Below are 12595 nucleotides of genomic sequence, written 5' to 3'. Positions count from 1 at the left end.
ACCCAGTTTAAAAGAATGTACTTGTTAAAAGATGTAGGAAAATTTACATGAGAGGTAACATTAAGAAGTGGGAAGAAAATAATTGGAGTTAGAAATAAGTTATTCTGTGGGAATGGCATGAATTCTTCTAAACCTGAGTCTCTCCATCTGTAAAAATGAAGGTGGTTACAAGCAGTACATGTCAAGTACCCTGTACAGACCTTGATAAATAGTCGATAATCAGTAAATGTCGGTTTTTCCATTAGATTGCAAGGCGTGTTTTCCATCTTTATACCCGTAGTTTGTGTGCTTAGCACTACTGCCTAGAGTAAGGAGTTTGTGGAATGAGTGCTAATACATCTTCACATCACCTCCTTCAGTTAATAAATTTCACAGTCTTTTTTTCATACGTTTACTCTTCTTCACAAAGAAACAATGTTCATTAATCAACAGTCAAATCAATTGATAGGGCTTTAGACTCATTAATATAATTAGTAATGTCCTAAAGATATTAAACTCAATAAAATATCATTAATTGTTATTTTAAATGTTTATTAATGCCATTAATCATATGTATTAGTGTTTGTTAATTTTCTGAACTTACGTGAAGCAAAGTGTAATATGGAAAACAAATTTTAGTTATGTTGTAATTAATTGTAGGTGTTGAAGAAAATATTCAAGAAGTTGTTGGACATATTACTGAGGGTGTGTGCAGGCCCCTAAAGGTAAAATATTTTGTTTTTATATATGTTATATGGTAGCTGGTTAAATTAATGACTGATTTTAAAGAAACAGCAGCTTGAATTCAGGCCGTAATTTTGTCAGATTAACACAATGTAGGGTAATAAAACGCATTTTAAAATAATCATTGCCAATTTTCTATGCAAGAGGTTTTTGCATACTCATATACATGTATTTATAAAATATCATTTTAGCAGATCACATTCGTTGGTATTATGACATACTCCAAAATCTAAATGTTTTCAAAAGCATTTGTTTATTGAACATCTCTTGTGTATGTGCTGTTCTAACCAAATGCTGCAGAGATGTAAGAGAACCAGAAAACACAATGTCTATGTTTAGAATCCAGTTAGGAAACAAGAAGACACATATGTTATCAGCAGCTTAATAAGCATAGATGTAATATAATATGTAAGTAAGCACATTCAGTGTGGTTTAGATTGTATTTGTTAATTAGGGACTATAAAGTCAGGGAAAGATTAGTGAGGGATGGATTTTAATTAGAAAAGATTCCTAGTAGTTAAACTTGAGCATATCAAGTTAACCTTGAACTAGATCTGAGGTATTGCCCTGGCAGTATTATAATTGGCCAAAGAGGTTGGTGCTAATTCAAGATTTATCTGCTTTCCGATTCTCTAATAGAAAGAAACTTGGTATAGTTGTTTAAAGAGAAGATTTTTTTTTCATTTTTTTCCTTAATATTCATTCGTAGAGCAGTACCTTTTCACTGATAATCTGTTTTTAGGAATGTAACAGCTGCTTTGCAATTTAGTGCTAAACTAAATTCCATTATACGCTGGTGAAAAACCTCGAGATGACCTCATTGTGTTGATTATTTCTGATAGGAAATGCCTTGAACCACATTCTGTAGGTAATGGATCATTTTTTTGTAGAGCATATCTGTGCTAAAGTTTCTGTGTTGTTTTACCATCCTCTGTGATTTAATATTCAGGAGTTCTTTATTTAGAAGGAATTTTGTGATTTCTGCAATAATAAAATTTAATCTTTTTAATGCTCTTCATACCACATGTGATTAATGAAGAAAAGTTACACTTTTAGGAAATGTTTAGTTTTTTCTCACGTGTTTTTTAATAGGTTCGAATTGAACAAGTAATAGTTGCTGAACCTGGGGCAGTTTTGTTATATAAAATTTCTAACCTCCTCAAATTTTATCACCATACAATCAGGTAAGTGGAATGGTTAAATGTGCTTGTTAAATCCCATGTGACACTTCATTTCAGTTAGAACACAGTGTAATATTTTTTGTGTGTGTATTCTATACATGACTAAGAGTAACTAGTAGAACCTCTACACCATGTGAATCATTATATGCGTATTATACATACTGTACTTTTGAGGTCCATCGTTTCCTTGGAGAAAGCTTCTCCAAGCGTAAGTACACACACACACACATAGCAGTGTAAGTCTATAATATAAGTATTTTTTGAGTCCTCCTGTATTAGTAAAAGAGATCCATGGCACCTAAAGTAACTTTATGTTATACTCAGAGTGGGGCATAATTAGTAACATGTCCTATTCTGGATGTTTACATAAATTCTTAACATTTCGTTTTCCATTAGTGATAGAACAGAACGATAGCTTTATCTCCTCTAAGCAATAGCTGTCTTACCTTCTCTAAATAAAAGTGACTTTATAGATAAGACAAGTGGTTCTTAATCAGATAAAATATGATCTTCAACTCCAAAATTTGCATTCATTTTCACCTTGCAAATATCTTTTGGTGGTATACATAGACTTGAGCCTTATTGTAGATATAAGACCATGTTATATGTGTGGTTGTGTTAAAAGTGTTCTTCTAATCTATGTTTTTGATAGTTTTCATATTAGCCTATTAAAAAATGAGTTTAAATTTCTTTTTATCAAGCATGCCAGTATCAGGAACAGAAGAGTCACTTTCAATACATGAATAGGAGAATAAAATAGGGAGTTGTTTTATATACATGCTTGTCTTACATTCTGCCAAAAATGAGAAACCCCATTGGATAAGTCTAAGAAGTATCCTTGTAATATAAAATTGAGAATTATGGAATGTAGAATAATTATTTCAAAATGTTATCAGATTTTTCTTAATTAGTCTAAATATATGCTATTTAGGTAGCTGTATAAAAATTGAGAAGCTTTATAATTTACAGGTGTGTTATTGATACAGTGTAACAGTTTTAATTTAAAAAACTCAGTATTAATAAAAATTATTTTCTCAATAGAGCTATTGATGGAATGGCTTCCTTAAAATCAGATCTTCTTGGATAGTCAAAACATGCATTTACTATAATAGAGGAAAAATAGAGACATGGGTTTGCGTATTACAAGTGTTCGTTCTAACCCACTGCTTTTCTAAGAGATTGTGAAATATTTAAAACACTGTAGTTTGTTTTCATTTGTTCATCACCTAACTTAAAAGGAAAAAAACCCTCATTTTTATATGAAACTAGAGTAATTGTTTTTAATTCACAGGTTATATTCTATATAAAAACTTTTATTTAAATCTAGATCTTTTTAAAGAATTCTACTCAGTTAAAGAGCTGGGTTGTTTTGGCCTGTTTTGCAACCTGAAATATTCTTTGCTTTTAGTGGCATTGTTGGAAATAGTGCAACTACATTGTTGACTACCATTGAAGAAATGCATTTGCTGAGCAAAAAAATATTCTTCAGTAGCTTGAGTCTTCATGCCAGCAAATTAATGGACAAGGTACGTTTGAAAAATGCAATTCTTGAACTATGTGAACGTGAGTTTTTCACATTTAAAAATGTTGTTTTACTGTTTCCATATTGGTGACAGTTTTTTCCCATTCCATTCAGCGTTCTTTTGAGTTCTTCCTGTGAACAACAAAATTCATTTTGAGGCGGCTTACAGGATGTAGGCTTATAATCTGTTCCTGGAACAGTGTAATTTTGAGTCATAATTAGTGGTAGAATCTCAAGCCCTAGTTTCACTACCAGTTTTCAATAACCAAAAATTTGTAATTAAAGCAAACTGACTATATTTAATAGGTCAGGGCTAAAATGACATACAGATTGGAAAACTTGAACTTTTACTAAATGTTTTTTCTAAACAGCTTACTTAAGTTTTACATTCTTGGTCCAGCTTTGTCCTTATGAAATTTATGTTCCCTTGAGTTATATACTGTAATTAATTGATTGGAAAGACCTTAAGGAATGGGTTTATAGTGATCAAATCCTTCTTTGTTTTTATTTCATTATTAAAGACTCAACGTTTTTCAAGGATGCATCACAATCACCATTCTGGCTTTTTTTTTTTTTTTTTTTAAATTATACTGGTCTATCTAACAGCCTGGTTATATTAGACACAGGTTTGTAGTATAGTGTGGAACAATCAGTAGCAATCCAATCCAAAGTACCTGGTCTATTTTTACATTCCTAAGCTCAGAGAAGCCTTAATAAGAGTCTGCTTTCTGACCCCCAGCAGCATGAATTTGTGGAGCTGGAGTATTTCCCTTATATGTTTTCCTGTATCACAGGAAGTTTACTAACAGTCAATCAGTTCTCATTATAGATATGTTTACATGAGTTCTTATTTAGACAGAATTTTTCTAAAATCATTCATACATGATATAGACTTTGCTTGTGAACAAACATGTGCTTCCTAATGAGGACAAAGCAAACAGTCAAGGTCTGTTGGTGTCAGGTTACTTTTCCTTTCACAGAAAATAGACTAATAAATCGGTGATTACTATAGAATACATGTTTTATGAAAGACGTGCCCAAGGTGCTATGCTAGCACAATAAGAAGAGTATGTATAATAATATTCATATACAGAGAGGGAGCTTTCCAGAGAGGGAGTTAATAAGAATTGAACTTGAAGGACATGGGGGATTAGATGGGTAAAAAAGGAGTGGGTAGAGGTCATCCTAAGTAGAGGAAACAAATAGAATATGCAAGCTAAGAGTCATCAATACACAAATTTTCATTTATTAAAAATCAGTTGGAAACTGGTGTGGCATGTAGATAGGAGAGAGCCACGTTGCAGACAGGAGAGTTAAGGGATTGTCGAAGTAGTTTTTATGAAAATACATACTCTAAGGAAGAGCCATAAGGGGACAGATTCTCGGGGGCTAAAGGTAAACCTTCAGAAGTTGGTGACTGCTTGAATGTGGTTAAATGAGAGGGAAGAGTTCTAAAATAACTCCTAAGTTACCAATCTGGGAATATTGATACTAATCACAAGTATCTGGAATAGAGAGAAAGTGTAAAACTGGGGGGATAAAGGTGATGATATTGTCTAAGTTAGACAAGATACATGTGGGATATCCTTCTGCAATCAGTCTGATCTAATAGGGAGCTGTACATCTGGATTTATGGAGCTTTGCATGTAAAAGATAGTTGAGTCCATGTGTTTGTCTGAGGTCACTAGGAATCATGTTTAATAAGAGTAGAGCTTCCAGGACACACAGTCTTGAGAAACAGTGACATTTAAGAGAAGAAAATAAGTGCTACCATGGTAGAATGCTGAGGAAGGTTGATTGGAGAGTCAGGAGAGAAATGAGAAGAGGGTTTTATCAGAAAAGCCAAGAGAATAGAGTTTCAAGAAGGAGGGCATAGTTGATGACAGATACTATATGAAGAGTTCTAGTAAAACAAGGGTGACAGGTTTGCTATCTTTGTCAGTATATAGATGATCCATGACTTACTGAGGGCAGTTTTATTCATGTGGTGGGGACAAGAGCCAAATTGCAATATGGGAAACACACATGAACGCGTTACCCAAAGCTTTACCAATTGGAAAACATCTGGGCTAAAAACTGGAAGTAAAATGTAGTAGGCATTCTTATTATGAAATTTGAAAGAGAATAATAAAGCAAAATGGTAAAAGGAAAGATGGAAGTACATTTCTATGATAAATTAGGAAACAGGAAAACAAAATTGATTATTTGTTGAAAAGGTCGACAAAATTGACAACCTTCTAGCAATTCTTTAACCAAGGAAAAAATAAAATTTAAAATTATAATATCAGAATTAGAGATAATAACCAGAGATGAGGATTAAACTTGCTAGAGAATACCATATTAAAATATATAAATTTTATTCTAAAATATATAAAAAGGATGATTTTAAGAAAATAAAATTGACAAAAAATGATTCAAAATGAGGTAGGAAACTTGAATACACCTAGGGAGGAAAGAAAAATTATTAATGAACATGCTGCTAGACTTAATTCAGTTTATATAGATAGCTTTATTTACACCTACAAAGAACAGAATTCTCCAGAACACAGAAAAATATGGAAAGCTTCCCAGTTCCTTTTAGGTGGTGTAACACTGACATAAAAACCTTTTAAAGACAGTACAAAAGTGAAAACCTCAAATCAGTCACTTTTTAAGTTTTTTAAAAAGGTAAATAATTATAAAAATAAATCCAGTATTATATTAAAACCAAGTATTGGTTATTCCCAGGAATATAAGAATATTTCAGTGTTAGGAAATATATTAAATGTTTCAGTGTTAAATTATATTCTCATGATATTTAAATTGTTGAGGGGAAAATATTAGTAAATAAAAAAGTAAAAATACTTAACCATATAAAGATTAATAAAACTAATAGCCAACCTCATGATTAACATAGAAGCACTAGTAATATATTCCATTTAAGTCAAGAAAGAACAAGAAAAGAATATTTGCCAATAACACATTTAAATAATAGAAAATCCAGATAAAGAAAGGACGGATATAAATATTTTAAAGGAGGAAATATTAGATTATTTGTGGATGCTCTGACTGTACTTCAAAAACCAAGAAAATTAATTGAGAAGTTGTAGAACTAGTAAATGGATTTAGAAAGGTAATTGGTGACAAGATCATTATACAAAGATCAGTAGTTTTCAGGGAAGATGGCAAAGTAGGAAGCACCAGGAGTCTGTCACCCCACCTAGATGACAGTTGGACTAGCAGTATTTGTCTAATGTAACTGTTTTGGAACTCTGGAGTCTATTGAAGAATTGCAATTTCTAGGGGAAGGCTTGAATAGTAATAAATTGCAGTCAATTTTGGTCAACTTCAACTCTTAGCATAGTTGCGACTACCCATCTTCCACCCCCAGTGCTGTGGCAGGCAGCTGTACACTTGTTCCTTGAGCACCTTGCACACAGCTTGTAGAGCCAGGGTGAACAAAAAGGAGGACACTGTCCTCTAAACTTCTGGGATCTGTGCTCTCATCCCAGAGTTGTGAAGAGGAGGGTGGCCATTGTTTTTGCACCTCCCCATTGTGTCAGACACCTCCTCCTCTGGCTAAAGTGACTTCCTGGGGATTTCAAGCACTAGTGCATTTTTCCACCCCCTTAATTTTTTTCTTTTTCCCATTTTGGGAGTCAGACATTAAGGTCTAGGACATTCAAAAGCAACTGTATATATGAGGAAAATTAGAAAGTGACCACATGTTCAGGGAAAGGAGCAGGCTCAGAAAGACCTGAGAAGAACTTCAGTTTATACCTTAACCTGATCCTTGGCTCAGAGAGAGGCTACAACAATTTAAAAAAAAAAAACCCAAAGTAGTAACAGAAAATGGCATCCCTGGAGGAGGGGGAGAATCTGATTTCCAGGGTTAAATTATTACATTCAAATGTTGTTTTCAACAAAAAAATCACAAGGCACACAAAGGAACAGGAAAATATGGCCCATTCAAAGGAGAAAAAAATCAACAGAAACCATTCCTGAAAAAGACCTGATGGCATATCTACTAGACAGAGACTTTAAAACAGTCATGTTAAAGATGAGTCAAGAGAACAGCATATGAACAAAATGGAAATATCTATTAGAGTTAGAAAAATCTCAAGGGAAATCAAAAAGAAATTCTGGAGTTGAAAAGTATAATAACTAGCAAACCGAATGAGGAAGCCTTTAAAAAAGACTCTACAGCATGATCAACTGGGATTTATCCCTGAAATGCAAGGATAGTTCAGCCTATGAAAGTCAGTCAGTATAATTACCACAGTAACAGAACAAAGGGGGAAAAGAAATCACATGATCATCTCAATTGATGCAGAAAAAGCGTTTGATAAAATTCAACACTTTTATCATAAAAATACTCAACAAACTAGGAATAGAGGGAAACTACTGCAACATAATAAATGCCATACATGAAAAACCCACCTCTAACATTGTACTCAATAGTGTAAGACTTAAAGCTTTTCGTTTAAGATCAGGAACAAATGAAGCATGCCCACTTTTGCCACTTCTGTTCAACATAGTGCAGGCATTACCTCATTTTATCGTGCTTCTCTTTATTGCACTTTGCAGATAATTGCGGGTTTTTTTTGTTTTGTTTTGTTTTTGCGGTGCATGGGCTTCTCACTGTTGTGGCCTCTCCCGTTGTGGAGCACAGGCTCTGGACGCACAGGCTCAGCGGCCATAGCTCACAGGCCCAGCCGCTCCGCAGCATGTGGGATCCTCCCGGACCGGGGCACGAACCCGTGTCCCCTGCATCTTTAGGCGGACTCCCAACCACTGCGCCACCAGGGAAGCCCAATTGCGTTTTTTTAACAAATTGAAGTTTTGTGGCAACTCTGTGTTTAGCAAGTCCATTGGTGCCATTTTCCAAGAGCATTTGCTCATTTCATGTCTTTGTGTCACATTTTAGTTAATTCTCACAATATTTCCAACTTTTCATTATTATTTGTTATGGTGTTCTGTGTGATCAGTGATCTTTAACATTATTGTAATTGTTTTTTTGCTTTGTAGTTTTAAGTTATATACATTGTTTTTTAGACATAATGCCATTGCACTCTTAAAAGACTAAAGTATAGTTTAAACATTTTATGTGCACTGGGAAACCAAAAAATCTGGTCTCCAACATCAGCGAAGCCCTCCATGATGTCCAGCAATCCTGCATGTCCTCAGGCAGCCCCACATATTTAACTTCCTTTCACTTATTTTCTCAAATCTACCATACTGTCTCCTACCAGAAGTGCCAAATTTTGCAAAGTGGGATAATAGCCATTTTAAAATACCTTTGCCAATATGAGCAAAAAGTGCTATCTTTTTTTAAATTTAGATTTCAGTTTTTCTAGTGAGAATGAACATTTTAAAATATGTTTATTGGCTGTTTGTGAATTGTTTTCTCATGTCCTTTGCCATTTTCCTACTAGGCTGTATCTTGTTATTTTCTGATATTTTTTATACATTAAGAATATTATCTGTCATATATATTATAAATCTTTTCTCCATGTCGTCATGTACCATTTAATTTTGCTTGTAGTAGTTTCTGAAACGTCACTTTTAATGTTTACATAGTAAAATCTAACATTTTTTTTCCTTATTGTTTCTTCTTTGGGAACATGCCATAAAACATACTTCAGAAACTTTCCCACAACAAGAAAATACATGTCGAATTTATTATATGCTAAAGTTAGCATCTATCAGTAGGAAAGTGTTCGATTATTTAATAAATTCATTTAAATGTATGTTCTTAGGTCTTCCTGTAGTTTCACTTTTATATCAAATTTTTAATCTACCTGAAGTTTATTTTTGTCCATGCTGGGAAGGAAGGATCATATTCATTTTTCCCAAATGGTTATCCATTTATTTTATTTTATTTTCACTCAGAAAACCCCATGAAGTTCTTAAATACTTTATTTCTCTTATAAAGTTAAAATGAAAGTTGCAGGAACATAAAATGGCTAATAAAAGGCAAGTTTTAAGCATGGTATCTTCCTGTTAAAACCCAGAATGGAATAGGATAAAAACAGGAAAAGAAAGAATTGTAATTTGAATATATTAAGTACCAATTAATACTGCAGCCTATGTGAGTTTATAGCAGTGACGGGTTTTGGCTATTATTGTTATTTATTGTTGTCATTATCATCAATAACTGTGCCCTGAAATGTTTTTCTTAGATATGAATTGGGTCATATTTAGGGATATTTTGACATTAAATTGAGATTGGAATATGATACTGTTTACAGCTTATGTGATGCTTATATATACAACCATTTCAGGTTTCTTTCAGGAATTATCTTTCCTTCACCAAATATTTAATGTTCCATATTTTATATTAATTATATCTTCATCTTATTCTGACTCTTATAAACCATTCATCTCTTCTAAGAAGATTCTAGCCTTATGAGGAAAACAACACTTACTGCAGAATGGTCTTCATTAGCAAAGCACCCAAGTGGAAATTTTTGCTAATAGAATTTTAAGTGGATAGCAAAATTGTTAAGAACAGCTTTTAAAATAAATAAAGCCAGATATGAACTCTTTTCATGATTCCTTCTGTGCTTTTAAAAAGACATATTTGGGAACTAATTCTTTAGTATGAAAAAAGAAAATGCAAGGAAATTATTTTATTGAAAGATGTACCTTTTCCCTAACAAAGCATTTGAAGCACTTAAGTATTCAAGTATGTGTACTCCCTTCCTTATCAGGCTCTTCTGAAACATTCATAACTGTGAATCTGGCAAAGTCTAAAGGGAATATGTGTCTGTACTACAAAAGATACAATGTCATATCCATTTTAGCTAGAGAGACATTTTCTACAATTCTTTTCACTATAGTAATAGTACAATTCTAATTTAAAAGGGATGGTATGTCATAAATGAAACCCATATCAAATTAATAGTAGGTGGGATTGACCAGCTCTGTGAAAATAAAACCTAAGTGGTCCTTTAAATTTTGATTTAAATTCGAGGATATCATTACTGTTTAGAATCTCTTTTTACTGTTCAAATTGTAGTACTTGGACCAGCAGCTTGGACATCACCTAGGAGTTTATTAGTTTATCTCAGATTAAAAATCTCAGGCCCCACCCCAGACCTACTGAATCAGAATGTGCATTTTAACCAGATTTCCCTGGTCACTCATATGCATGTTAAAGTTTGAAAAGTGCTTTTTTTTTTTTTTTTTTTTTTTTTTTTTTTTTGAGGTACGCGGGCCTCTCGCTGTTGTGGCCTCTCCCGTTGTGGAGCACAGGCTCTGGACGCGCAGGCCCAGCGGCCATGGCTCACGCGCCCAGCCGCTCCGCGGCATGTGGGATCCTCCCAGACCGGGGCACGAACCCGTGTCCCCTGCATCGGCAGGCGGACTCCCAACCACTGCGCCACCGGGGAAGCCCCTGAAAAGTGCTTTTTTTAGATGAGTATTTTGAGTTTTACATTATTCCTTGCAGATTATTCTGCTAGGAAAAACAAATAACAGTGTTTTCAGGTAAAATGCTTTTTAAATTTTAAATAAAAGTATGTGAAATAAAAAGTTGTAATTATTTGAAGTTATATCAAACAAATGTTAGTTTGCACTCTTAAATTTACCTTGAATAATATTATTGACTTAAAAAATTTAATTCCATAAATAAGGTAAGAGGAAACTTTTGGAGGTAATGGATATGGTTTATGGAATGTGGTGATGGTTTCATGGTTATGTTACCAAGTAGGGGCTCATGTGCCTGCAGTTCCAGAAAGCCAAACTCTGACAGTGGGTGTTTGCAGCAAAGTAAGGGTTTATTTGCAGGGTACCAAGCAAGGAGAATGGGCAGCTCATGCTTAAAAGATTGGAATTCCTTCATGGCTTTCAGGCAAGGGTTTTTAAAGACAGTGTTAGGGGAGAGGGTCCTAGGATGCGTGATCAGCTTGTAGACCTTCTGGTTGGTTGGTGGTAAGGTAACAGGGTGATGTTTTGGGAATCTTAACCGTCTGGTTTCAATCAGTCTGGAGTCTAGTCCTTGTGGTCAGCAGGTAGTCACCATCCTCCACCTGGATGGGGGTCTTAGTTTCTCCAGGACAACTCAAAGTATGCATCAGATTGTTATTTATATCCCTTCAGGAGGAGCTAGAAGTCTTGTGACTCTCTTGTCCTGATCATTAACTGCTTGGGTCAGCTCTTTGGAACTCACAGAAGGCCTAGGAGACTAAAGCCTTTTGTTCCACAAACAAGAAATGGGGGACATGGAGGGGCTTTTGTACCTGGGAAGGCCTCACAGGGTCCTGCTTGGTTTCAGTCTCCCCTTTTCTTTGATACTTCTCAATCCTGAGGGGAACAGGGGCGGAACAAGAAAGAGAGTAAAGCTTTGGATAAAGAGGTTGTTCATAAACTCTGTAAGGGAACTTGGTTTTAGGGGGACTTGGTTTCAGGTATATACTTACCTCTAAATTCATCAGGTTGTATACATTAAATATTTACAGCTTTTTGTATGTCAATCATACCTCAATAAAGTGGTTTTAAAAAAAGCACTTTAGTTCCATTTACTGTTAATTACTGGAACATATATGTATTTAGAGTGAAAGGAGTCTATATATAAAATGAAGCAGTTAATTTAAAAATATGAGGGTTTTTGGGCTTCCCTGGTGGCCCAGTGGTTGGGAATCCACCTTCCGGTGCAGGGGACATGGGTTCGAGCCCTCGTCTGGGAAGATCCCACATGCCGCGGAGCAACTAAGCCCGTGTGCCACAACTACTGAAGCCTTCATGCCTAGAGCCCATGCTCCGCAACAAGAGAAGCCACTACATTGAGAAGCCTGTGTACCGCAATGAAGAGTAGCCCCCGCTCGCCACAACTAGAGAAAGCCAGGGTGCAGCAGTGAAGACCCAGCACAGCCAAAAATTAAAAAAAATTAATTAATTAATTAAAAAAATTAAAGTATGTACTAAAAAAATATGAGGGTTTTTGTCTGGTGTTGATTTTATTTTTTGAAAGCGCATGGGAAAGTGGTCTTTTAAGAAGCTGCAGTACAGAAAATTGGAGAACCTTAAATGGAAGATATTTCAAAGAATAAAACTAAAGTTGGCAGTGGAATGAGGTTGTAAAAACAGCTTTTGGAACTTTTATGGTGCACCCTTTTCATTTTCCTCTAATAGAGCACGTATCTACAAAAGGGATAAAAAATGTCATAGTGAACAGTCACAAGAAGAA

At 34.6% G+C, this 12595-nt stretch overlaps 1 protein-coding gene across 7 annotated transcripts in view; it reads left to right on the top strand.

The window, feature by feature from the left end:
* COG6 (component of oligomeric golgi complex 6) overlaps window positions 1-12595 on the top strand; it is a 112692-nt gene that overhangs the window by 23845 nt on the left and 76252 nt on the right. For all 7 annotated transcript variants that reach the window (XR_016388712.1, XR_002644677.3, XM_022574718.3 and 4 more), the window contains 3 exons: window positions 640-704; window positions 1816-1907; window positions 3313-3430. Coding sequence is in view for 5 of the 7 variants with exons in the window: in XM_022574718.3 (XP_022430426.2) it covers window positions 640-704; window positions 1816-1907; window positions 3313-3430 (275 nt within the window). In the remaining 2 variants the exon portion in view is untranslated. The remainder of the gene's footprint in view (window positions 1-639; window positions 705-1815; window positions 1908-3312; window positions 3431-12595) is intronic.

The sequence above is a fragment of the Delphinapterus leucas genome, chromosome 18, assembly GCF_059928025.1.
Source record: "Delphinapterus leucas isolate spDelLeu-1000000601 "Yukka" chromosome 18, BTC_Dleu_Yukka2, whole genome shotgun sequence".
Lineage (NCBI taxonomy): Eukaryota > Metazoa > Chordata > Mammalia > Artiodactyla > Monodontidae > Delphinapterus > Delphinapterus leucas.
This window is presented reverse-complemented; position numbering and strand designations above follow the sequence as displayed.